At 40.7% G+C, this 25,214-nt stretch overlaps 1 protein-coding gene across 3 annotated transcripts; it reads left to right on the plus strand.

Moving 5' to 3' along the window:
- The first annotated feature begins 6,665 nt into the window (after nt 1-6,665).
- Nucleotides 6,666-20,623, plus strand: LOC123804713 (lysine--tRNA ligase-like). Of its 3 annotated transcripts, XM_045817132.1 has the most exons (4): nt 6,666-6,802; nt 13,379-13,538; nt 14,244-14,331; nt 15,025-20,623. In XM_045817132.1, exon 4 carries the CDS (start codon nt 15,037-15,039, stop codon nt 16,831-16,833), a length of 1,797 nt encoding a protein of 598 aa, XP_045673088.1. In that variant the 5' UTR covers nt 6,666-6,802; nt 13,379-13,538; nt 14,244-14,331; nt 15,025-15,036; the 3' UTR covers nt 16,834-20,623. The 3 variants fall into 3 exon arrangements, with proteins under 3 accessions (XP_045673088.1, XP_045673087.1, XP_045673089.1); XM_045817131.1 differs by lacking the exon at nt 14,244-14,331; XM_045817133.1 differs by lacking the exons at nt 13,379-13,538; nt 14,244-14,331 and having other exon boundaries at nt 6,702-6,802.
- The last annotated feature ends 4,591 nt before the right edge of the window (nt 20,624-25,214 follow it).

Raw genomic sequence — 25,214 nt, forward strand, 5'->3', positions numbered from 1 at the left:
CCTAAGTGAGTAGCAGCCTAGCCTCCACCGGATATTTTTTCCTACAGTTTAGAGTTTGTTATTTCCTAAGGAAAACATCGAGGCTATAAAGCATATGCTTTCTTCATTAGAGATACATAATGTGACTTTTTTCTTGGAGACTGCAACCTCTCTCTCTATTAATAAACCCTGCAGCAATTTTATATTCAAGATTTATTGCTTGATTTTCACCGAGTTGTCAGAATAGAACTTCATAATTAACACTTGCTGCCTCCCCGGGCTTCGTGCACTTACAAAGACAGCCCTCACAGCCCTCTGCCCGCACGGCCGTCTTGTCATAGAGATGCAGGGAAGTCTTCTTTTCGTCGTCACAATTGAGGGTTTGTTGCTTTTGTTTCTTTGCTCGAATCGTATCTTTCATTGAAAGAATGAACTTTAAAAGTGTTCATGTATATTGCAGATAGGTTTTGAAAGATTCCTTTCCATAGAAAGAGTAAAAGAAAATAAATTACGCTGAGAGAGTAATAATTTAATTGAGGTACCTAACTAAGCACAATTGACATTGAGGTTTGGGCAGGTCACACATGTCTTTGTCTATGCCTTTTATGTATATTCTGAAGGTTTCTTTTCAGGCTTGAGCACTATAATTTGGAAAACTACTTTTTAGTCATACTCTTCCGAGTAGTTTTACTTGCTTCGTATTTATTGTCACTTAAAATACAATTTTTTTCTAATTGTAAGAGCTGTTGGAAGCCTATTAGTTCCCTTTGGTTGCTTCAAGTTAGCTATGCCTTGACCTGACTAGAACGTTCTAGAAGCAAAGAGGTCCGACTCCGCGTGTGGACATGTGCCCTAACATTGGCAGCCCACGGAAATCCCCTAGGGAGCGTTAAAAATAATACTCGTTCTCTTGTCATTAGTTTGAGGTGTGACTTGGACACTGAAATTGTTGAAAGTTCCTAGGTCATCTAGTGTGTCGCCACGGTTGAGGCCCACTGGCTTACACTGACACAATGTTCCCATGCAATTCTCACCAGGGAGTTCAAAACACTTCAACAATAGGAAGTTTTGTTTAGTTTCCTGTAATTCTTGGCATTTCAGGATGACCTTGTATCTTTTTTTAAAGAGAAGGAAATAAAAAATCGTTTAGGGGCTCTAAGCTACGGTCATAAACTCTTTACGTAAAGGTTAGATAGTAAATATTTGAGGCCTTGCAAGCCATCTGGTCTCTGCCAGTTACTAAACTCTGCCCTTGTAGCATGAGAGGAGCCTTAGACAATATATGGTTACACGGACCCCAGTGAAATCTCATTTTCAAAAGTATGCAGTTGGCCAGGTTTGTCCCGCAGACTAGAGTTTGTCAACCCATGTTCTAAATTGTTATTAAATTTTGGGGGAAAAAACCCTAAATTTGACAGATAAATTGAGGATTTTAAAATTGCCTACTTCTATATTGGTCTCTTATAAGGTCCACTAAGTTTTTCATTTCTAGAAACAAACTATTATAACATACAAGTAATGCCTTTATATTCCATCAGGTTGGGATTCCTTTGCTTTTAGTGGCTTAAAAAACTTTTAATCATTCAAGTTGTCAACCAAGGGCAATAAAATTATATTTCTATCATCTGTATCCAGCCTATATAGCATAATTCAATGAAGCATAATAAAATAAGATCCTTTGATGCCTAAATTCTCCAGGTTCAGAAAACAAAGGGCATATAAAAACAAAGCTTGATTTGGGTCTTTTTGAAAACTTCCTCTACTTAACCCATTGAATATTTTCTCTGCCTCTCTGAATACAAGAACTATAGGCATAAGAACTTTTTCAGTACCCTTATCTGCTAATTGTACCTGTTGCAAGCTATTCTCTAAATCCAGGAAGAGAAAAAAAGATACAATTTACTTGTTCCCCACCCACCCTCTAAACCCAGAACAATACACAGTGAACTACATCTGGGATTCTGTGTGCCATGTATGTACTGGAATTACCTTAGAAGAAAAGTGAAGATGATGAAAAAAGACTCATGAAGAAAAGTGTTAAAGGTATGTTAACGCTTAGGAAGATTTAAGTAAAAATGCTCACTAACAGAAGTAATAAATAAGGGAATATATTAAGTACTACATCTGATGTCCTAGATTACTTTTTATAACACTCTGACCACACATAAAGAGGCTGTAACTGTAGTCACAATTAATTTTCTCACGAACCTGAAGGTGTGTGTCCCGTTTCCAAATGAACTGAAATGGAAGGGGTCCCCTGGATACATAATTAACCTTATGAACGTTGACTCAGATGCTAAAAAGTAAATAACCGAACAAGTTATTAATTTATTCACTCACATATTCATCCAGCTGACGTTAATCATTAATTTACTGCGCCCCAAATAAAAATTTTATGGGAACAAATGAGACTGCGCGCAGGCAGGGGTGCAAGGTAAGGCGTAACTGACATCGGGACCTGTAGGCTGTGATTTAAAGAGCAGCAAAGACAAACCCAGGCGAAAAGTCAAGGGCATGATGGGTAGGGAAGGTAGAAGAGCTGATAGGAAATAAAGTTGGAAAAGCAATTTGTGGACAGATCTTGAGAGGCCTTTTTTTTGCAGGGGGGGTCAAGCTAAAGATTTTGGATTTTTTTAAAGATTTTATTTCTTTATTTTTAGAGAGGGAATGGAGGGAGAAAGAGAGAGAGAGAGAAACATCAATGTGCGGTTGCTGGGGGTCATGGCCTGCAACCCAGGCATGTACCCTGACTGGGAATCGAACCTGTGACACTTTGGTTCGCAGCCTGAGCTCAATACAGTGAGCTATGCCAGCCAGAGTAAGATTTTGGATTTTATCCTCTAAGTTATGGGCGAATGTTTAAGCAGAGCTATGACATGATCAACTTTGTTCTTTATGACTGTATAACTTCGATGACTCTGGAAGTCAATTTATTTGGTTGGGAACGAATATCAATCAAGCTGGCTGTTTGGCATGATGCAGGCGACATAACTGGTTGATTGACTGAGTACCTCGAGTTTTCAGCCAGTTGTTTTGACATGTGTATTCATAACCTCAGCATAAAAATGGTATTTTTAGCATGCCTGATTTAGTCCATAATTCTTTATGGCAGTTATCTTTAAGAGTTAATTCTATCGCAGAATTACAAGTACAAATATCATATATCTATGCACACACATATATATGTAAAATTTTGATGAAGACAAGACCATGCAGTGCACAGTGAGAAGATACTATTAACTCAAAAAAAAAGGCACCGCTAAAACTTTCAGAGGATATAATCACATACTGAGTTAAGTAGTGGAAGCTGAGGCTGATGGAGCAGGAATTGAAAGCTGTATTTTATGCCGCCATACCACGGATAGAATCAGGAACTTCCTGCCAAGTAGTAAAATAGGTAATTTATTTGTTTTTATCCATAAAATGCTACCCACTTTAAACTGATCCATGTTTCCTTGCATTATTTATGACAAGGAGTCAATTTGAGCAGGATATTATGTTGAACATCAGGAGTAAGAAAAAGTATGGCGAAAGAGATTTAAATCAAACCCCAGAAAGATGAGTCGGATGTTCATTTCTGGGTCTGCTCTAGTGGGGAAGGAATGGTTCCAGGTGTAAAAGAAGTCAAGTTCTCAGCGCCGGCATGGAAGAAAGCGAAGAAGATGAGGATTAACAACTCCGCGGTGTCCAGCACCATTAGAACGGATGGCCAGCAGCAAGCCACAAGAAGGGCTCGGTAGAAAAAGTAGATTCAGCCCTGGCTGGTGTAGCTCAGTGGATTGAGGGCGGGCTGTGAACCAAAGTGTCGCAGGTTCGATTCCCAGTCAGGATACATGCCTGGGTTGCAGGCTGTGACCCCCAGCAACCACACATTGATGTTTCTCTCTCTCTCTCTTTCTCCCTCCCTTCCCTCTCTAAAAAATAAATAAATAAAATCTTTTTTAAAAAAAGGTAGATTCGATGAGAGGGCTTCACCCTTCTCCCCGGACCCTTCCCTTTTCTTATTCACTCACACAGTAGGTGAGCAAAATGTTGAACCTGTCACTTCTCCGGTAAGGTGTCGAGGAACGAACAGAACATTAAGATAGAAATTATTTTAGTGAACAGTTTTTGTACTATCTTCAAACAACTCCAGCCTCTAACAATGGGGAGGGAAGCTTTCCCAGGCCATGGGAGGAAGTCACTAAGCAAACACAATACAGGACTATAAAGGAAATAAGTGAGGCATGCGGATGCCAGAGAAGCAGATGGTAAACGGTCAGTGCAAGCACACACTAGTCCTCGTAATGCTAAATGTTCTTAAGACAAGGCGAACTAGAGAGACCTCACGTACGCGGTGCGCACTCAACTTCCTCTTACCGCCCCTCAGTACCCCACGATGCCTCCTCTGGTAGACTCCGGAAGGAGCGTGGCATGGTTGTCCCAGTTTGTGTCTGTTGGCTGGCACAATCACAGCATTCTGTTTCCTTCTAAAAATATCTCAGTTTGCACGATAAATGACATGACCGTGCACTTATACGGTGTAACACCTCCTCTAGAATGTTTTTCTCAGCCATCCGCTGGCCTTTAATTTTCCTTAAGGCCCTGAATAGCCTCTTGTCTTGGAGAATTAGCATTGAAATCCCCCACTTGCAGTTAAATATTAGATTCAAGCAACGGTTCTTCTTCGGGGGGTGGGGAGAGCAGGTTGGCTGGGGAACCAGGGCGTGCATAGGTTTAGAGCGTATCCTCGGCGGCAGCATGCAAATTCCCCAGAATCCATCTGCGGACGGTACAGTGCTAATTGACAGGTGCTGTAAGTCATAAAGCGTTCAGCGCACACACAAATGACAAGAGCACCAGATGGGACCCGCTCAGCAAGAAACCTCAGGAGCTTTCCCCTTCTGTCTCTCTAGAAAATCACCAAAAATATTTGTTGTGCAACGGTATTTGTTATAATGATGGGAAGTACCTGAATTGGGTGGGAATTGACAAAGACACCCACACACAATAAAAAAAAAACATAGCCCATTGAAACTTCCCAGAATTTTTAATCTGTGAATCTGGCCTTAGGATGACGTACCATCTACGACACAGAAGCCATGCTGAACTTCACCCACTGACTCTGTCCTACCAGCAGATGAGGATACATCTCTCCTATGCTGTATCTGCTTTGGTTTCCCCTCTGCCCTGAGTCATTTCACCAGTTAGTTTGAGCGATAGACATTATGTTCATTGTTTTGATGATATTCATTACAGTTTTAAATTGTGTACTGCCATTTTCACGGAACTCAAAACAGCATCTAACATTTACACTTTTAACCTCTATTTGTAATATGTTCTTTAGTAAAAACCCTCTGTTTACCCATATTTTGTTACATGTTGCCTATTTTTTCCACTGGAGACCTCAACACATTCCTATCAATATTTTAACTGTCCTGCCTGACAGTTACAAAGTCACTGTTTTATCTGGGTTCAGTTCTGATGCTTCCTTTGGGTCTGCCTTTTCCTCTGGCCTTTTTAGCAGGACTTGAGCTGTTTTTAGTGAAAGGTGGGTGTGACCCATCAGGAGATGGAAGCGGAGGTCTTCCTCGGGGGGTTTATGTTAGTTTGGCAGGACTTGGGCTGCGTTTCAAGTTTGCTGCAGCTGTAGGTACTGGGGCTGCATTTTCTTCTAGGGTCCTTGCCTTGCTCTCCCCGGTCGTCTTTGGTTTTTCTAGGAAGTCTCTTCTCAAATACAAGCCGAGTTCTGTTGTAATTCACTGTTATAGCAGAGTCCTGGTCCTGGGATGTGTGTTTGGGGTAGGGGGGCGGGGGATCAGTCTGTAATCTCTTATTTTTTAAGTTTAAACTTTATTGTATTTTTCCCATTGCCATTTATTGCCCTTGTGCCCACCCCCCCCCCCCACACACAGCAACCACCACGCTGTCGTCCATACCTTTCTGTTGGTCTGTGTCCTTGGGTTGTTACCTGCGGACGGTTTCTTTGCCTTTGACCTTTCCTCCCTTAGGAGGGGCCGGAACCCTGGAGGGGCCAGCCTCGGGGAAGTGCTCTTTCCTCTGGAAAAGCTCTTCCGTGGGGCAGCTGGCCTTTGTTATGAGAGTGCTCTGGAGGTTTTCCAAAAATGGTTCAGTTTCCGCATCCCTGAAGAAGAAGGAAGGGATTTTTGTCCTGGCTCTTCACAGTGAGAATCTTGTGAGGTCCCTGGAGGTAAAGCCCACAAAGCAAGACCAACCCCCCCCCCCGCCCCGCCCCCAGACCCTGGCCTCGTGAGCTTGCCACTCTCACTCCTGTGCACCCCCTCCTGTCCACAGCCTCTTTTCACTCCCGTCTGCAGCCTCCAGCGACTTGTCGACGTGACCAGATGGATGCGCTTGCCAGGCGATGGGCCCAGCAGCTCCCACGTGCTGTGTAGTCACTGTGACTCCCTGCTTCTCCAGGTTTCAGGGAGACTCGGGTGTCTATGTTATGGTGGGCTAAGGAAAACGCACAGGTCGTCAGCTTCATCAACTTTTCTCTTTTCGTTAGCATGACAGTGATGATTTTAAGCTCTGGACATCTCAGAGTCCAGGTTCGTTTCCTCTAGGCTGTTTTTGAAAAGTCATTAGGACTTGCTTTTCCTAAACGGCACGGGCGCTGGTGGCTGCCCGAAGGCTTGCTGCAGGCCGGTGCCAGGTGTGGCCCGGAAAGCGGAAGTCCCAGTGCCGTCATCTCCGAAGTTCAGACAATAACAGATCCAGCTCTGAGATGGCCAGGCTGCTAGAACCTTCTCCGTCTTGTTTCCCTCGGGCATTGCTGACTGTTGGCGGTCAGACCCACCCGGGAAGCTGAGGTCCCCAGAAGGTAAGCGGAACCTATGTGGTTCATTTTTAAATATTCTGTTAGCAAATGTACATTGGTTTCAAACATTAAATAAGCTTTGATTAATGGGATTCGCAAATAACACATGCACTGATTCTTTTAATCTATGTTGCCTTGGGAAAGCCTGTTTTTCAAGGATATGATATTATACACAGAAGTAAGGCCTGCTGGAGTGTGGTGGGCAGGGTAATAATATGGGTGTAATAATGTACAGTTTTAATGTGAACATTGCACCTAAAATGTCCCAGGGCGTGCTTGAGTGTGATATTGTCATGTTACAGAATTACATGCTTACGATTTTGTAATAAAAGATTTTGTAATGAAAGAGGGGTGTTATTTGTGTCAGACCCTGTATATTTTGTAATTATCTACTTATGCATACATATGGAATCATGTTTTATATTTGAAGAAATACTTGATGTCAGTTATATAAAAAATACAAGTATGAAAAAATCTTTAAAGTATTTCTAATTTTGTTTATCCTTTGTTTTTTGTTATTAAACCTATATTGAAGTAATTTTCCCAGGCTTATGATAGCACAGTTGCTATGATAAATGATTTAATGTCACAAATTTCACAAGAAAAACAGAAAATTCTATTACCACTAGTAAAACCTCTTGCCCTGTATACAAAGACCTCATTGATTAATTCCTTTAACATGGTATATTCTGTCCTCTCAAAAAGCTGTTAAAATTGAATCCACCTCATAAACAATCCAAAAGATAAGGGAAGTTGTGTTTAAATACAAATGGTTTTGAAAATGAATAATCACAGTAAACAGTGCTGCTAGGCAAAACTGGTGAAGGTACGCCCTGACCGGGAATCGAACCCGCAACCTTTCTATCTGTGGATGACATTCCTGTTTGGGACTCGCTCTTAGGTGAGCCTCAAGAGCTAGGAAGTAGGTGACAGGTCATGGCGATTCACTAACTACAACGCGTTGACTCTAGATGAGCCTTCTAAGAGAAAACATCTCTCACACAGCAAGCCGAGATGTCGATTTAAACTTGACTCCACCACTGCTTTCTTTCTCCCTGTAAGGGAGCGCTGTGTCATTAGGGAGACGAGGGAAGGCAGAGTGTTGTTCACGGTTTGTGTCCGTCCTCCATAAAATTAAGTAAACCTTCCATTGTCATGTTCCGCCGGGCAGGGCTTTCTTTTCTCTATTTCATGTCAATCTTTTTGTCCAGGTTACACAATTTTGCAATGGAGTCACCTATGTTCTCACCTTAAATGGTAGTATTATTCAATACCCTCTTTGCTCTGGCAACAGTTATTTATCAATTGCCTCCTATGCCCCAGGCAGTCCTGCAGGCATTGGGGGGGGGGCAAATTAAACAACATAAACTCACTGGGCTTTATTAAATATATAGATTAGAAATTAACTTTACGTGTTCGCCGAAGACATTTCTGTCACATAGCATCCAAAAAGCTCAGCATATTTCGGAAACTGGAACTTACATGGGATGTACTCTCAACGGTACGGCACAATGGTACTAGCTAGTAATGAAAACCTTGAACAAACTCTACCGCCGCTCCACAACCAACACTAAAATCACGTGGAAATTTTTAAAGCTATATCTCACACATGTCTGCTGAGTCAATGCAGAAATAAACACGATCAGAACCAACAACTATGAGGTGACAGAACGGAGAGGGCTGTGTTTAACAACCTCTCCGTTATTATTGTTGGCACTTATCTTCTGTGCCAACATAAACATTGTCTTCGGAAAAAGAACAGAGAAGAAGAAATAAAAGAGCGCCAGAAAGAATAAAGGGTAAAAGTTAAATTCAAGTCAGTCATTCAGAAAAAGAACAGACAAAAGGCAGTGGGCGGTGGTGGGGGACACGAGGGCCGCAAAACTGTTACGGGGACAGAAACCGAGGAGCCAGTACGTCTGCTACAACTCAGTTACCTGACGGGAGAATAATACACTTTAGAAAGTCCTTGGGTTTCCAATAAAAATCTGAAGGAAGGAAGGATATAAAAAAATTTAAATATAACTATAACAACGTACTTAAATGCATAAGTATTTGTGTACAGTGTACGTGGTGTGTTTTGAAGAAATGTTTCCTGAGTTTTGGTAGAATTATGTGTCTTTTATTTCTGAAAAAGGGACTTTAAAATCTGGTAGCAATAGGCTCAGAAACATTGTTCTCTTTGAACTAAAAATATAATGTACAGAAAGGTACCAAAAAGGTATAAATGCAGCCATTAATTTTTATGTTTATGGCATCATTTTATATTAAATATACCACAATTAATATAGCATAAATATTAAACAAGACATAATATCTGTAAATAGTAAACTTTATCTTTGGAATAATGTTCAATAGCCAAATTTTTTGTTAAATTTTATACAGAAAATAATTTGTCATCACGAATTCCAGTTTCATACTTTGAAACTGGAAATGCATTAAAATGTTTGAGAGAAAATTTTGTTCATGAAAATCTATCACTGTTATCCTTTGTTTATACCAAAAACTTGGAATGAAGATACCTGCCGGGATTACGTGGTGAGTTTTACATGGTGAGGTCAGCACATCATTTAGTGAAATCTGACACCTAGTAGAAATGAAGTTCTCTGCAGCCAGCCCCTGTGCATTCCAGCTGATACAGTTACTTAGATATCAAGTTCATAACTCAGACTCAACATGTCAATTACAGAAATAATCCCACCCACACACATTATTTATTGATTGAAGAAAGTTATATGGATGTCCGTAGATGCTCAATATTTTATGTCCATTCATTCAATAAAGGCTTGATGTCTTACTACCAAATATGTGTTTAAATGTGTGAAACTAAATTGTTATACAAAAAAATTAAGTCTAGAGAATAGCTCAGGCCTACAATTTTCCTTTGAAATAAGAAATGCATTTTCTTTCAGTATGACTTTATTAATTAATGTTTCTGCATCAAAGTCCTGTTTGGAGCCACTTAATCATTTGCCAACATTGTGTTATTTTAAGTTGTTCAACCACTCATTGCATTAAAGGTCTTTTAAAATAAATTAGTAACATCAATCTAAGATCCAGTGTTCATTTCAACACTGACAATTCATTTGCACACCCCCAGAATATGGTGATCATCACAGTATCACTTAATTATTATAGTTACCCCATGAGATTTTAACTTTAAAGTGTAAAGTATAAAGATTATTTCAAAAGTCACTGATTATTGATGCGTACCAGTAAACACGCACACGCACACACACAGGTGCATACAATCCTGTTTAGTTCTTTTAAACGTGTGTAACCTGATGCAGGAGTAACTGTTAAAACTACAGACACTGGATTTTGAGTCCAAGCGAACGTTCTCTGGGGCGAGACTTGGAGAACTTTGCAAACAGGTTGGGAGGTGGCGGTATGAGGCCGAATTTGGGCCTCAGCTCACTTTAAATGATTGCGATGGGTAACCATAGAACTCACTTTGTTATGTTGCTAAAATCAAGTACTAACAATATGTATTTTTCAACATATGAAATTATGCAAAGCATTTTAATCACCTGTTTCAACATATCACAAAAAAATAATCTATGTTTACTTTGTTTTATATCCATGTAAAATAAACCTTGTAAAATACCTTGCTTGCTTAAAAGCATATATAAATGCCATTATACTGCTTTTTAAAATAATAGGGTATTAAAATAAGATACACTGGCATCGCTAATGAATACATAACTTAGAAATAGGTAAATATAAATAGCCCAGGTCATTTTGTTTATCACTCAACGGAATAAACCCCATTAAACATGAGAAGGGCACTAAAATTATAAAAGCTTTACAAAGAAAATTTCCTCCAGCTTTGTTATGCTCTAAGCAATTGAAAGATGCTTTTGAAGTCCACTGCACCATTTATATTGTGTGGATCGTAAAGACACCTTGCAGTCCAGCACTTAACTCAACTTTATTTCAGTACCTTAAGTAACAGCTTGCCTCTTACATAATCCCTGGTACTGTTCATCCCTCTTTCCTTAAGAATAATAAAACAAGCTAAAGAAGTTATAAAACACATGCCATGTTATCTATATAAAAAGCAACTCATAAGATGCTCAAGTTCTTAAAATGACAAAAAAATGAGTTTTGTGAATCTTCTAACCTCAAATTAATGTTAAAAAAGATCGCTTTTCCTCAAGTGAAACACGGCTGTGAAACATGAGAAACCATCCTCGCTCCATTTGTCTTTATGAGGATAAAACACATTTCAGTGGATGTATGAAGTAGTTCCTCCAAGTCTAAAATATCCCTACACTTAAACATATTATGGGCAAAAAATGGGGCATCCTGACTCGGTTGTCATGTGCTTGTATTTGATATTCAAAGCTGCTTCATCCCCAAACATTGCAGTTCAGTTACTTTAACGGGTTTATGAATTGTGTGTACATTGTTATAAATTTTGACAACTACAGCTTCTGTTTCACTGGTAACATATTATAATTTTTTAGCTATGATTATAGATTACATCCCTCCCCTACCAAGTATAACTTCCACTCTATAGATTTCATAATCTAGAAAGAATAATGCTTTTAACCGTAGTGTTTGCATTGCACAAAAATTTGCCTTCTAGGATCACAGCAGAGAAATTTATCTCCAAGTTCACCACCACCAGCCCACATCCTCTGCTATGGTGCGTGATCTTTTCCTACAGACTTCTGTTCCTCCTTGATGTGACCTCACGAGCACAGAGACTGACATCCATCTTCCCGGTGACCACCCTGCATCACCGCATCTCAGCCCCTGGGCTCCTACCTCCTGATGGTCCTCATTTTCTTTCCCTTTCACTTCAGTCAGCCAAGTCTGCTCATCTGCGATGGAATCCTCATGAATCTCTGTGCATTTTTCTTGTCGCTCTGCAAGTGGCCTTTGTACAAGACTAAATTGATGGAGCCTGTTTTGCATAATAACCTGCTAGATCATTTCCCGTAACTTCTGTACAATTTCTTGCCTAGAGTGACCCTGAAGCCTGATCAAAGCTCTATCCTTGGGTGGCCACCTAGGTTCATTCGGCTTCAAAGAGATTCACTCAACAGAAGAATACAGGATAGTTATTATTCACGAAATTACTGTGTTCTTTTTTAATATAAACCCATCAAAAATCCTTGTAAAGTGGCCTTTGGTCCTGAAGTGCCCACCAGATTTAAGGCACGAACCCTCCCTAAACTTCAGAGCCATCCATAGGAGGTCTTCCTTGATGGGTAGGAGTAGTGAAGTCGCTGGATTGAATGTGTTACATAAACAGATGGCAATGGGAACGGGGGAAAGTAACACATTTTTTATAGTTATTTAATTACCCACTTGAAAGTCTGTGTGTGTGTTTATTTAGCAATAGAGGCTGGACTGCATGCATTAACTTCAGACTTCAAGGAAATCCTAGTGTAAGGGCTGAAGATAATTTGACTAATTTTAGGAAAATGTTGGTGCAACGTGATTTTTAATTTCCTGAGTGGGGGGAAAGCCCTGAAAAAGGGAACCGTTTATTCTGGAGGCCAGAGAAAGAGCAGAGGGAAGAGAAGGAGTCCCACTGGCTGAGGACAGTGGAGCTGAGTAGAGAAAGGCATCGACCACCGAGGGCGCACTGCACACGGTTTCGGAGTCCCAGAGAAACACTGCTTGGGAGTAAGCATTCTGTGGGCAGGCCTGACCGTTTCAACTTTAAGAGCTGATCCACGTTTGAATACCACTTCACCGAATGTCTCGATTTCCTCTCCATCTGTTGAGTTCAGCTGGCCCGGAGTTCCCTATCATGGCCCATGTTAGGACAACTTCCCATCTGGAGTGTTTTCCCCAAACAAGTTTAGGATTCTAGTGAGACTCCATACGGAAAGGGTGGGGTCTTCCGGGAGGAAGCGGCAGTGTTGAAACAGACGGAACTATGACAAACAGAAAAGAGGCCTCCAAGGCCCCGAGCTGGTCCAAAGGATGTGTTTACAACGGGGTGTGTCACGGGATCCTTGGCCGTTCGGAGAATAAGAAGCTCCAGCTCAGTGGCCACTGGACCACTCTTGACCCTTGACCTTTAAAACACACAGGGACCTTTTTTAATTAATTAACTAGGCAGGACGTGTTCTCATGAAGGTTCAAAGCAAAGTCTGACCAATGTCTTCTCACTCTTGTTCACCAGTCTAATAAGACATCCAACCACTAGTCTGCAGGCCGGCTTAGGCTGGATTGGAAGGTTCTGGGGCCTGAGGTTCCATTCTAACCAGATACAAGAACATCGAAGGTTAACCCAAAACCCCCTTTAGAAGAGTTATTTATTATACAAATCAAAAGGAACAACAGAAAAGTAATCAGCTTAAAGGCAAAGATATTTACACAGAGTCCACCCACATTGCCCACTTCTTCCCTTAGGGTGAGCGAGAACTAATGGGTCTTAGAGAGACCCCCAAGCTCACCCTTGGGAAGTTGTCATTTATGTCAATCAACGGCCTCCAGGACGCTGCCTGCCACAGAGCTGTCACCCACTGTCCCTGTTTGATTTCAAGGCCGGGGCCACCAGTAGCTCCCACGCCACTTCTCTGTTTGAACACCCTCTCCTTGTTGCCCTTCCCACAGTGCCCAGGGCGTGGCCCTTCCTCAGCCCCCGTGGCCCGGTCTGGCTGCTCCAGGAAAACGTGAATGACTGAAGAACAGAAGAATAATCGCTGTTCGGAACCTTAAGGTCACCCTGCCCATTTTCTTGCCGATTATTGCTTGTCGTCCAAAGTCTGAAGAGGTAGATTCAAATGTTTTCTTTCCCTGTTGGTCCCAATTTCAATTTAATTGCGGTATATTTTTATAGTACTCAAATGGCTAAGGGTAATGACTCCTAATTTCATTAAGAAATTGTATTCTTTTCTATTTTTTATTTTTGTCATGTTTTTGCTGGTTTCAGAGAGAAAAAATCAGAGGAAAGAATGCTGGCTTCACCATCTTAAAGAAAATTTCTTATATTCTTATTTACTGGCTGTAAGAAATAAAATTTGTTTGCCTTTCGCACAAATTGTGGTATAAAGTTGCGGTCCACTTTGTGAATTTGTGCTAGCTGAAAAGGACTCAAACACCCATTTTTTCTCATAGTGTTGGTTTTTCACTTAATTTATAAAGTAATATTTTCTGTAAGATGTTGGGCACGGATGTGGTACATTTGGAAACATTAAAAAAAACCTCAAGATATATTATCTACTTTCATTGTCCTTTGAGGCTTTCTATAATTTAATGCCATCTCATATCACAAAAATGCTTCAAGAACATTATCAGGAAGTTTTAGCATGGTGCAAATTGTGTTATTTCATAGGAAGGTCTATTGTAAATGTTAAGAATAAAACTAAATGTGAATTAAATGAAGATTAAGTATGTATCACAACAAAGTTGCTGAGGGGAATGAAAATATGCTATATGTCACTTTAAGACACTAGACCAATCTAATTACTTTGTACAGTGCAGTGGGGCCCACGCATAAGAATGAGATACACAGCCATTTGCATTGTCAAAACTGTGGGATCCACTGCAGCCGTGCTCTGCAAACGGTAAGTGCTACAGAACATTCGAGACATACTAAAGAGGCCCTGGCTGGTGTAGCTCAGTGGATTGAGGATGGGCTGCGAACCAAAGTGTCGCAGGTTCGATTCCCAGTCTGGGCACATGCCTGGGTTGCAGGCCATGACCTCCAGCAACCGCACACTGATGTTTCTCTCTCTCTTTCTATTTCCCTCCCTTCCCTCTCAAAAAATAAATAAATAAAATCTTAAAAAAAAAAGAAAAAAGAAAACGAGTCTCTCTGTTTAGATGGAACATAATTAAGAATATTGAACTTAATGAAGCCAATAATAGTTGTAGTTTGGTACAACTAAGGTAAATATTTCAATAGAAATGTATATATATTTTTTTCAAGTCAAAGTTTAAAACAATAATAACCAATGGAAATAACATACTAAATGGAAATCTATTATCGAATATAAGATGCTGAAGCTAGAATTTCTCTTGAAGGAGAAATTTAAGAAAACTCATTACCTATGCTACCCCTCTTTATGGTGTATAAATACATGCCTATAACACTTCTAAATTAGTTATTATATTTTATTTACATGTTAGACATGAAGTATGAACACATAGAATTACGTCAAATTCATTTCTGAATCATCAGTACATGAAGGACATTAGTAAAGGTTCTGGACAATATACATCTGGATATTAACAAGTAGCTTTCCCTTCCGGTCCAGGCCTCCGGGGAGATGGCTACGGCGCAGCAGTCCAGAGAGAACGGGGACGGTGGCGAACAAACACTGAGCAAGAATGAGCAGAAGAGACGCCTGAAAGCTGAAAAGAAAATGGTGGAGAAGGCGGCCACGCAGAAGGGGCTCAGTGAGAAACCACCGAGCTGGGCCCACGCTGCCGCCGCCGCCGCCCACACCGCCAATGACCATGCGGGTCCCGAGGAGGAGGGCCTGGACCCGAACCAGTACTACAAGATCCGCAGCCACGCCATCCAGCAACTGAAGGCCGATGGGGAAGACCCGTACCCACACAAATTCCACGTAGACATCTCGCTGACTCACTTCATCCAAGAATACAGTCACCTGCAGCCTGGGGACCACCTGAGTGACGTCACCCTAAAGGTGGCAGGTAGGATCCATGCCAAAAGAGCTTCTGGGGGAAAGCTCATCTTCTATGACCTCCGAGGAGAGGGGGTCAAGTTGCAAGTCATGGCCAATTCCAGGAATTATAAATCAGAAGAAGAATTTATTCGTATCAATAACAAACTGCGCCGAGGAGACATCATTGGAGTTCTGGGGAATCCTGGGAAAACCAAGACGGGAGAGCTGAGCATCGTGCCCCATGAGATCACATTGCTGTCTCCTTGCTTGCATATGCTGCCGCATCTGCACTTCGGCCTCAAAGACAAGGAAACACGGTATCGTCAGAGATACTTGGACTTGATCCTGAATGACTCTGTGAGGCAGAAATTTATCACCCGCGCTAAGATCATCACATATATAAGAAACTTCTTGGATGAGCTGGGATTCCTGGAGGTCGAAACTCCCATGATGAACATCATCCCAGGCGGAGCGGTGGCCAAGCCTTTTATCACCTACCACAATGAGCTGGACATGAACTTGTACATGAGGATCGCCCCAGAACTCTACCATAAGATGCTGGTGGTTGGTGGCATTGACCGGGTGTATGAGATTGGACGCCAGTTCCGGAATGAAGGAATTGACATGACTCACAATCCCGAGTTCACCACCTGTGAGTTCTACATGGCCTACGCAGACTATCACGACCTCATGGAAATCACGGAGAAGATGATCTCTGGGATGGTGAAGAGTATCGCAGGCAGTTACAAGGTCACCTACCATCCAGATGGCCCCGAGGGCCAAGCCTACGAGGTTGACTTCACCCCACCCTTCCGGAAAATCAGCATGCTGGAAGAGCTTGAGAAATCGCTGGGCGTGAAGCTGCCGGAAACCACCCTCTTGGAAACTGAAGAAGCTCACAAAATGCTTGATGACGTTTGCGTGGCCAGAGCTATTGACTGCCCTCCACCTCGGACCACAGCCAGGCTCCTGGATAAGCTTGTGGGGGAGTTCCTGGAGGTGACGTGCGTCAATCCCACCTTCATCTGTGACCACCCGCAGATAATGAGCCCTCTGGCTAAGTGGCACCGCTCCAAAGAGGGTCTGACTGAGCGCTTCGAGCTTTTTGTCATGAAGAGGGAAATATGCAATGCCTACACCGAGCTGAATGACCCCGTGAGGCAGCGGCAGCTTTTCGAAGAACAGGCCAAGGCCAAGGCCGCTGGGGATGACGAGGCCATGTTCATAGACGAGAACTTCTGCACTGCCCTGGAATACGGGCTGCCCCCCACGGCCGGCTGGGGCATGGGCATTGACCGCGTCACCATGCTGCTCACAGATTCCAGTAACATCAAGGAGGTGCTGCTGTTTCCTGCCATGAAACCTGATGACAAGAAGGACAATGGAGCAACTGCTGAGACACTGGACAGCACAAGAGTGGGCACTTCTGTCTAGAAAAGGAGCATTGCAAGTCTCATAACTCAGGCATCTCTGCACTTCTGCAGAAGGTCGAGGACGTGCTTGCATGGTGCTACGCATCTGACTATCGCAGTTCCGTCCCAGAGAGAGAGGAAAGGAATTAGACACTCCTCCTTTACTCCTCGTTGCCAAGTAAACCATTTGTCGCTTTTGAAAAAAGTAGCGTTATATGATAGAGGTGAAAGGGTTTGGGGCTTATTAATTCATGGCTAGGCCCTAAACAAATGAGAAAAATATCTCACTGTATCTGTGCTATATTTCATAGTTTATAGAGAAATGCTTCCCCTATTATCAAAATAATAGAATTAATAAAAATTATCAATACAGATTTAGAAAATACTAAATGCAACGCATGATGCTGTTCAGTTTGAGAACTGTACTAACCCTCGCTTGATTACTGATTTTACATGCACTGTGAAACAGATAAAACGATCAAGTTTGTGCAAAACAATATTTAGTTAAAGACAAGTTCTGTCTCTAACAATGAGTTAAGAACCTCCTCCATTCATTTGGAACCTCTACTATCTAGTGTAACTTAGCCTTCTTTCTTCTGTGTTTGTGTTTCTTTCTCAATGCAACATGAAACTATGTTAGAGCGCCTTAATGAGACCTGCACGCTCTTAACTCATTTAATTGTGCATGGAATGTATCAAGCACTTAATATTTTTTAAATAGAAATATACAAAATATACAGACTCTAGGTTTCTGAAAATACATGTACATATTACTCCTGCTATTTTTTATGACTGAACTGTTGAGCTACCATAGCCACATTTATTAAAATAAAAGTAACATATTTTTTAAATTATTCATATAGTTTAGCTTCATAAAACTCACATAACTTTCAAGGAGGAAATGCATGATTTTATAACCACATTTAATTATCTCTAATAAAGTAATATAAAATGAGAATACTTTAATCCCTTTTAAACCTTCAGTTATAACTTGGGTAGACATTATTCTATTTAAATAGTAAACTCTAACCCTGTTTCCTAGTTTATAACATGGATGAAAACCTTTACCACCTTAAAATATTACCATGGCTTGATTTTTACTTTCTTGGCAAAAGTTACTTTCTTTGGAAAAATAAAGTAAAGGAGGTGACATCCCGTTTATCACCCTTCAGTCACATATGGTTAATCACTTAACCGTCACACCTTAAACTTTTTTTCAATCCCTCACTTCTGACACTGTTCTGGTCAGATTATTGTTACTCGATAAACATTGATTAACTCATTATACCATTTATATTTCTGAAAAATTACAAGTGGGAATAAGAACATTAAGAACAGAGAGACACAAGTACATTTGAATATCTAAGCACCAAGGAATAGAGTTTGTGCCTCTTATTCAAACACTCTCAGGGAAGCACCTGAAAGATTTGTGTTTATGAGAAAGATGAGAGAGTCAGATATTTGGCTTAAATAACACAGTCCACTTCCACAGCCGTATTTTCACAGCAAGGAGTAGATGGTGCCAAGATAGAGGATGGCAGGAGCAGGAGACCCTGGTCGCAGTCTGCAAGGAGGAGGTGTAAAGGAAAGCAGATGCCAGGGAGAACACTAAAGCAGGGGTTTGTGCCTTGCCAATGTGACGCAGAAAATGTTGGCAGGAGCCAAAGCCAGGGCCTTATATTGCTGTGAAGTCAGGCCCTTAATGTAGCCTGAAGGGACCACAGGTAGGTGCTGAAGGTCCGTCCAGGTGTCTAGAATCTACGGTGACAGTGGGAACAGCAGGAAGTCATGCAGCATGAAAAAAAGTTTAAGAGGTGATCAGGAAACCAGGCCAAGTGCCTGGAAATGAGGGGGAGGTCCTGAGTATGGCATTCAAGTGACACATGACAGAGAGCGGGAAAATAAGGCCCTTAGTGGTACATCCATTCATAACCTTGAGAAGGGCGGTTCACGTGTGATGGCTGATTGTAGAGATGGCAACCTTCCCGTGAAGCCCTTGGTCTTTAAAAACTGGGACGTCTTGAACTATTAAAATGATATGTAAATCATCTCCCTCTTTAGGAGGAATGTAACTAGAGAAAATAGCGGGATGAAGTTGGTGGCAAGCATAAAATACATTAAACATGTATTTATGGTAGCAGCCTATTTTACCACTTTTATTGACGACCAAACTTTATATGAGTAGGAAAGCTGTACAATTACATAGCTTATATTAAATAGTTATTGATTTTTAGTGTCTTCGGAGAACTGTTTTCATATTTCAAGATAATAATTAAAAAGTGGTCAGAAAAATTAATTTCAGAATGAGACACCAATGGAAAAGTGAAATTTGATGACCTGAGAAAATTAGAAAGATACACAATTGTGTAATTATGTTATGTAATAAAAGTGTCTAATTAAAGGGTTTAAGATCAATATTGAACCAAATGTGTCCAGGAACATATTCCAACATTTCCACTTAAATACCTCAGCTAAGTTTTGACCTTAAAGTGGCAGTTACATTAAAAATGTATTCATTTTAAGATTATAAAGTAGCATATTGATTTTTTACAAAGAGTTACATAATTAATCCCAACTAATTGCAATTGATGACATCAAATTGGCCATTCCGAGTTCACCTACAATTTTGAGGGTTACTTTACCACTTTATAGTTATAATTTTATATTATCCCAGTCTTTTTAAATACTCTCATGAATGGTTTGCATAGTAGATAGTCAATGTCAAATATTAAAGTCATTGTGTTTCATTCATTTCTAAAAATGTTAAACATCATTAGCATACACCCTAGAATATTTATGTCTAGGTAATATACACCCAAGAGAATAAAATCAGAGGCTCACACAAAAATCTTGCAGCATTATTCATAATAACTAAAAAAAAATAAGTAAAGCCAAATGCCTGCCAACCAATGAATGGATAAACCTATTTGGTATATCCATACTATGGACTAGTGTTTAGCCATAAAAAGTAATGATACCGTGATTTATGATATAACATGGAGAACCCTTGAAAATATATGGTAGGAAGTCAGACACAAAAGGCCACGCATTATATGATTCTATTTATATGGAATGTACAGAATAGGCAAATGTGTAGAAAGTGAAATATTTGCATTTGCCAGGACTGGGGGGAAACGGAGGAATGATATTTAATGAGTATGAGAACAATTTGGGAGGGGCGATGAAAATGTTTGGCATTGTGATGTTTGTATAATTTCAAAATACGCTAAAATTCACTGAATTCTACACTCTAAAGGGTAAACTTTATGGCATGTTGGTTGTATCTGAATTTTACATTTTCATTTTTTAGATCAAATTGTATTTAGCTAACACAAGTATTAGTCAAAATTATAAATTCCAGAAGAAAACAACCTCATTGAGGACTCAGTGCACAGTAGGACAACGATAAGCATGAAAACAAAATTTTCTAGACGCGCAAGGACGTAGACCTCAAATTATCCACACAGGATACATGAGCAAACAGGATCAGGCAGTACAAAGCCGGCCAGACGCACCATCCCCAAATGAAGTTTACCCAGGACTGCAAGATGTGTGTAACGTTTGAAAGCTTATTAGTGGAACTCATTTCAATGGTGAAATACTGAACACTATAACCTTAACTTCATGAAAGAAAGGATAGAACTTTACTAATACCTATTCAAGGTAGTATTAACCAACCTCTTCCATGTTATAAAAAATAAATTTAGACAGTAATTACCTTCGGGAAAGGGTGGCGAGCGTTATAAAGTACCATAGTGTGTAACCATCTGACTTAATTAAAAGATATTTTAATAAAAGAATGGTTCCTTGAGATTATTGAGTTTACAGTTTCTTAGTCCCAAGAGTATCAGTACATGTCCCTGAGGCTAAATGGTGGGCAGGGAAGGTGAGGAAGGAAAAGAAGATTACAGTGCAAATAGAGGGTGTGCAAATTTTCTCTTTCTCTCCCCTAGTCCAAGCTGACTCCATACTTTCTTCCGTTACAAAGGGTCGTTTTTCACAGAGATGCTCATTCTTCAGTCAACACATACCCTGGCTGGCTCCGACCCACACACTGTCGCCTTCATCCGCCCAAACACACTTGCTGTTTCAAAGTGAGGTCTCCCAAGGATTCATTTCATGGGCATGGACTTCTGGCTCACTAAGAATTTTTGCAAAATGCAGTTCTCTCCATGTTCTGGAGTTTTGTACTTGTGCATTTCAAACACCAGCGTCCTCTTACGATTGCTCAGCTACTACATTAGAAGACAGTTGCAGTGATTCTAGTTACATAATTAATTATGTTCCATTTAAAAGTATGAAAATATGTCCATGTTAACAATCCAAGAACCTTTATCTCCTCGTGACCGGCTTTGAGATTCCACGTCCCTGTCGCTCCTGTGGGCGCATAATGTGTTTCCCTGCTTTGCTTTGGCCGTGCGACATCCCAAATATTTTCAAAAGTCTGATCAATAAGTAATTTCACAGTGTCTTGTTCTGACTTTATTTTCCCCCTCAGACTACTTTTAATTTTAGATTCAATAAAAATGGCTCACATAATAATGTGTATTCTTTTACTTGCTGTACCTAAATGTGATCATTATTAACACTCTCTGAGGGTACTTTCCATTAATAGGCATTACATTGTATTCATTTACATCATCCTGAAGATTACCAAAAGCCACCATTTCTATGAGACCACACCCAATGATGTTTCCGAAGACAAACGCAAGAACCAACGAAAAAGAAAACTAAATAAACATCTGTCTTCAAGGTCATGACTAAGAGCTTCATTTGGTATCTAAATGTGATCTGCAACGTCATTACAGAATTTGTAGCACTTGGTGTTACTCCATCTTTACTAGTCATGGGTAGTATGTATTTGTTTCTTAAATACAGGAAAAAAAAACAAGGGATTTTGAGCTAAATATTCTCTTTTTGGTCAGAACTCCCCTTTATCATTGTGGGCCCTTACAAATATCGATCGTCCGTCACAGATATTTTTGAACTATAATCTTTTTAAAAACAATATTTTTTAAAAAGTAAGTTACACTTTTTGGTACATAGCAAAGGAAAAAATACAAAGAGTAGCATTTTGGTGGTGGTGATTGTAGTTCGAGGAAATAAAAGATATTTTAGTGAGTTTTGTGCCATCTCAAATTCTGACCAATTTTGTTTTCTGCTATTTTCAAATGCGATGCATTTTTAAAACATAAACAAAATGATTCAGCATTAGCTACAGTAATGGACTGTGTGCCTGTCCATGCCATATGTTGTTGAAATACTCAAAATAAATGTGGCCCTCAGAGTGGGCCGTCCGCCATCATTATCTTCAGTGACGCTCCGGGGAAGTAGGCAGCCTGCACTGAGACCACACACTCACATCACACGGCGCTGATAAGAATTCAGCACAGGATACTTGCAGTCTTAACTGGAGCTACATTTCTCCTATTTCTGGCTCCAGGGAAAGCTTAGTGAAAGGGTGATTAAGCAGAGCAAGAAGCAAAGGAAGACACGAACTCCTCTGATGAACCCCTCCATGGTACTTGGTAGGTAATAAACTTGGGTTCCTCTGGATGTGGCTTTACCCTTTCGTGCACAGTTGGGCATGACATAGTTTTCAGGTGATCATTTTATCCAATAAATAACCAGTTATCCAGTGAAAGCCTGGGAAGACAGTTTCCCTGAGGGTACGAAGGACAGTGTGACGAGGGACTGGAGGGACACAGGGCCTTCATCAGAAAAGCATGTTGGAAATTCTATCCTCAAGTCTATCTTCATGAAAAACATACTCTATCGATGTCTTCCTCACACACATTTGAACAGAAATATCATCGCACTTTCTTCTTTTATAGCATTCAACAACAAAAAGATTTTTAACTCTTTATTTCTCTCCTGCGTCAGTACCATGACTGCTAATCCTCAATTTAAGGTCGAAGTACAAGAGCATATATATAGCTACAATTTCACAGATTTGGAAAACAGTGTGTGTGTGTGTGTGTGAGTGTGTCAATCTGCACACAAATTAAGAGAGAGAAAGAGAAAGCCAGGAAGATAAAACAAAAGCAAACATGACAAAATGCTAACTGAGGAGAAATCTGGTTGAAGGTTATACAGAATCCTTTGCACTATTCTGGCAACTTTTCTGTAAGCTTGAAACAACATCAAAAGAAAAAGTTAAAAGAAGAAAACAAAGGTGTACTTCCTAAAATTTCAAGACCCCGTTGAGCTGTCACGCAGGAAGATAAAAGCAGACATATATATTTTCATGAAATTTTAAAAATATGACGAATCCAAGTTCTATAATAGGGGAATTTGTAAATTCTTTTAGATAACAGCTTCCTTTCCAGAACACAGTGGAAATAGGTACATGAATACCAGAATCTGCCACTTTGCACAAATATTTCCTGGTAGCTACTTCTTGGTTCCAGGAAGCGAACCTTTAGGGGCAGAAGGCCACCCTCTGATGCTCGAATCTACAAGATGCACTAGGGATAAGCAGCACTGTAAATCTCTGGCTTTGCAATGAAAACTTGAACATGAATTCCTATACTTTTCTCCTGAAGAACAAAATATATTCCTTTGTCTAGCATCACCTTGTAAAACAAGCTTAGTATCCTAATTAAATTCACATAACAGTAAGTGTGGGAAATATATAACAAGGAAGTCCTCTTCCATTTGCCTCCCCACAGTATTATTGCCAATATGTCCAGGTGTAATTTATGGAGGAGTAACTGGACAATGTGACCTGCACGCTCTCTTGCTTGGTTACCGTGTATTTCAGCTGGATTGATTTTTTTTTAATCTACATCCTAGAAAAGCAGGGATTTTTTTTCTTTTGCTATAATATGTACTTGGATTTGTCATGTAGGAAAGTAGTTATGATTGTGCTGATAACAAAAATCCAGTAAATTAGAAATGGATCCTCAGTGTCTGCATACGTCTAAGAAGACCCCAGTAAAACCATAGAATGGTTCATTAGTATCGACTATCCCATCACACAAACAGGAGTTTCTATGCCATTCACAATCTCATTTATTCATTTAACAAACATCTATTTACCACCTCTTATGGGCCAGAGATTCTTGTAGGCACCAGGAATTTGGTAATAAACAAAACAGAAAAACAAAAAAAAATCCCTGCCTTTTAACGAGCTTACATTTAAATAGATGAAAATAAGAGTAAATAAGCGATTAAATACAATATAGTCCATATAAGATGATTAGCGTGATGGATTAAAAAAATTAGGCAGTGTAAGGGGAAAGCATATGGAACACAAGTGAAGGTTCCTGTTTTAAATGAGTGGCTAGGAAAGTCCTCGTTGACACAGTGACATCTCGCTGTCACTGAAGGAGTAATCCATGAAAGGATTTGGAGAGAGGCTTTCTGGTGCAAAGGGCTTAGCACAGACAGGAATCTGAACAGGGAACACAAAGGAAGCTGCAGACAGAGGAGAGAGCGAAGAGAAGGAGTTGCTGGCATCGCAGAGGCAGAGGGGGGAGTAGATCATACTCCAAGAGCTTCAAGAGCTTTGGGTTTACCTCCGAATGAATGGAAATGCCATGGAAAGGTTTTGAGCAAAGAAGTGACCCTATCTTCGGGGTGCTAAGTTGAATCTAGTTCAAGGTGGATGCAGGTGGAAGGGAGAAGACCATTTGAGAGTCTCTGGTTGCCATGGTAGGCAACACACACTCCATCCCAGTTTCTCCATGTAGGAAATTGAGTGAGTTAGAACTGATGACCTCCCAGGTCATTTCAAGTCTTAGTAGCTCATTAGCCTCTGAGTGCTGTAAAACGGAAGTCTCACAGTGGAAGTCTCAGCCAATCAGAGTGGTCCAGTAAGACAAGCACTGGACTATCTTGTACCTGAAGAGGTCCACCCTTCCTCCACCACCCTCTCTTGACATCCGTATTTGTCTCTGCAGAGGAGGAGCAGGTATAGTGGTCTATTGGTCACCGTCATCATGGAAGACAGGTGGCTCGCGCAACTTGGCTAATTTGAAGGGAATTCATGAACGATGTATGAAATGTAGTATGTCGTGAAATACAATCACACTTTGTGATGAGGTAGTCCCCATTGAACGCTTGCTTTTGCACCCCCTCACTGGCACGGATTTACTGCAGATTCAGAAGTATCTGCAGGGCGGTGAGCGGTCCAAGGCTGGAGGGTCACCGTATATTCCTGATGGGTTTCCCGCGTGAGGCCGACGTCAAGGTTTTGGAGAGGGACTCTAATGTTCAAGCAAGCAGTTAAAACGGCTGTGCTAGTGTACGCCATTTTAGAGGTATTTAAAATATAAGATTAACTGCAGCGTCCTTTTTTGTATTTTGTTGTTGTTGACACTATTACAGATGTCCCCCATTTCCCCCCTTTGCCCCTTCCCACTCGGCCCCTGCTCCCCCTAACCTTCACCGCGTTGTTGT

The sequence above is a fragment of the Phyllostomus hastatus genome, unplaced genomic scaffold (genome assembly GCF_019186645.2).
Source record: "Phyllostomus hastatus isolate PE091 unplaced genomic scaffold, TTU_PhHast_1.1 phas_scaffold_216, whole genome shotgun sequence".
In the NCBI taxonomy this organism is placed as follows: Eukaryota; Metazoa; Chordata; class Mammalia; order Chiroptera; family Phyllostomidae; genus Phyllostomus; species Phyllostomus hastatus.

Coding starts and splice junctions, on each gene's coding strand:
- LOC123804713 (XM_045817132.1), top strand. CDS start 15,037: ATGGCTACGGCGCAGCAGTCCAGAGAGAACGGGGACGGTGGCGAACAA.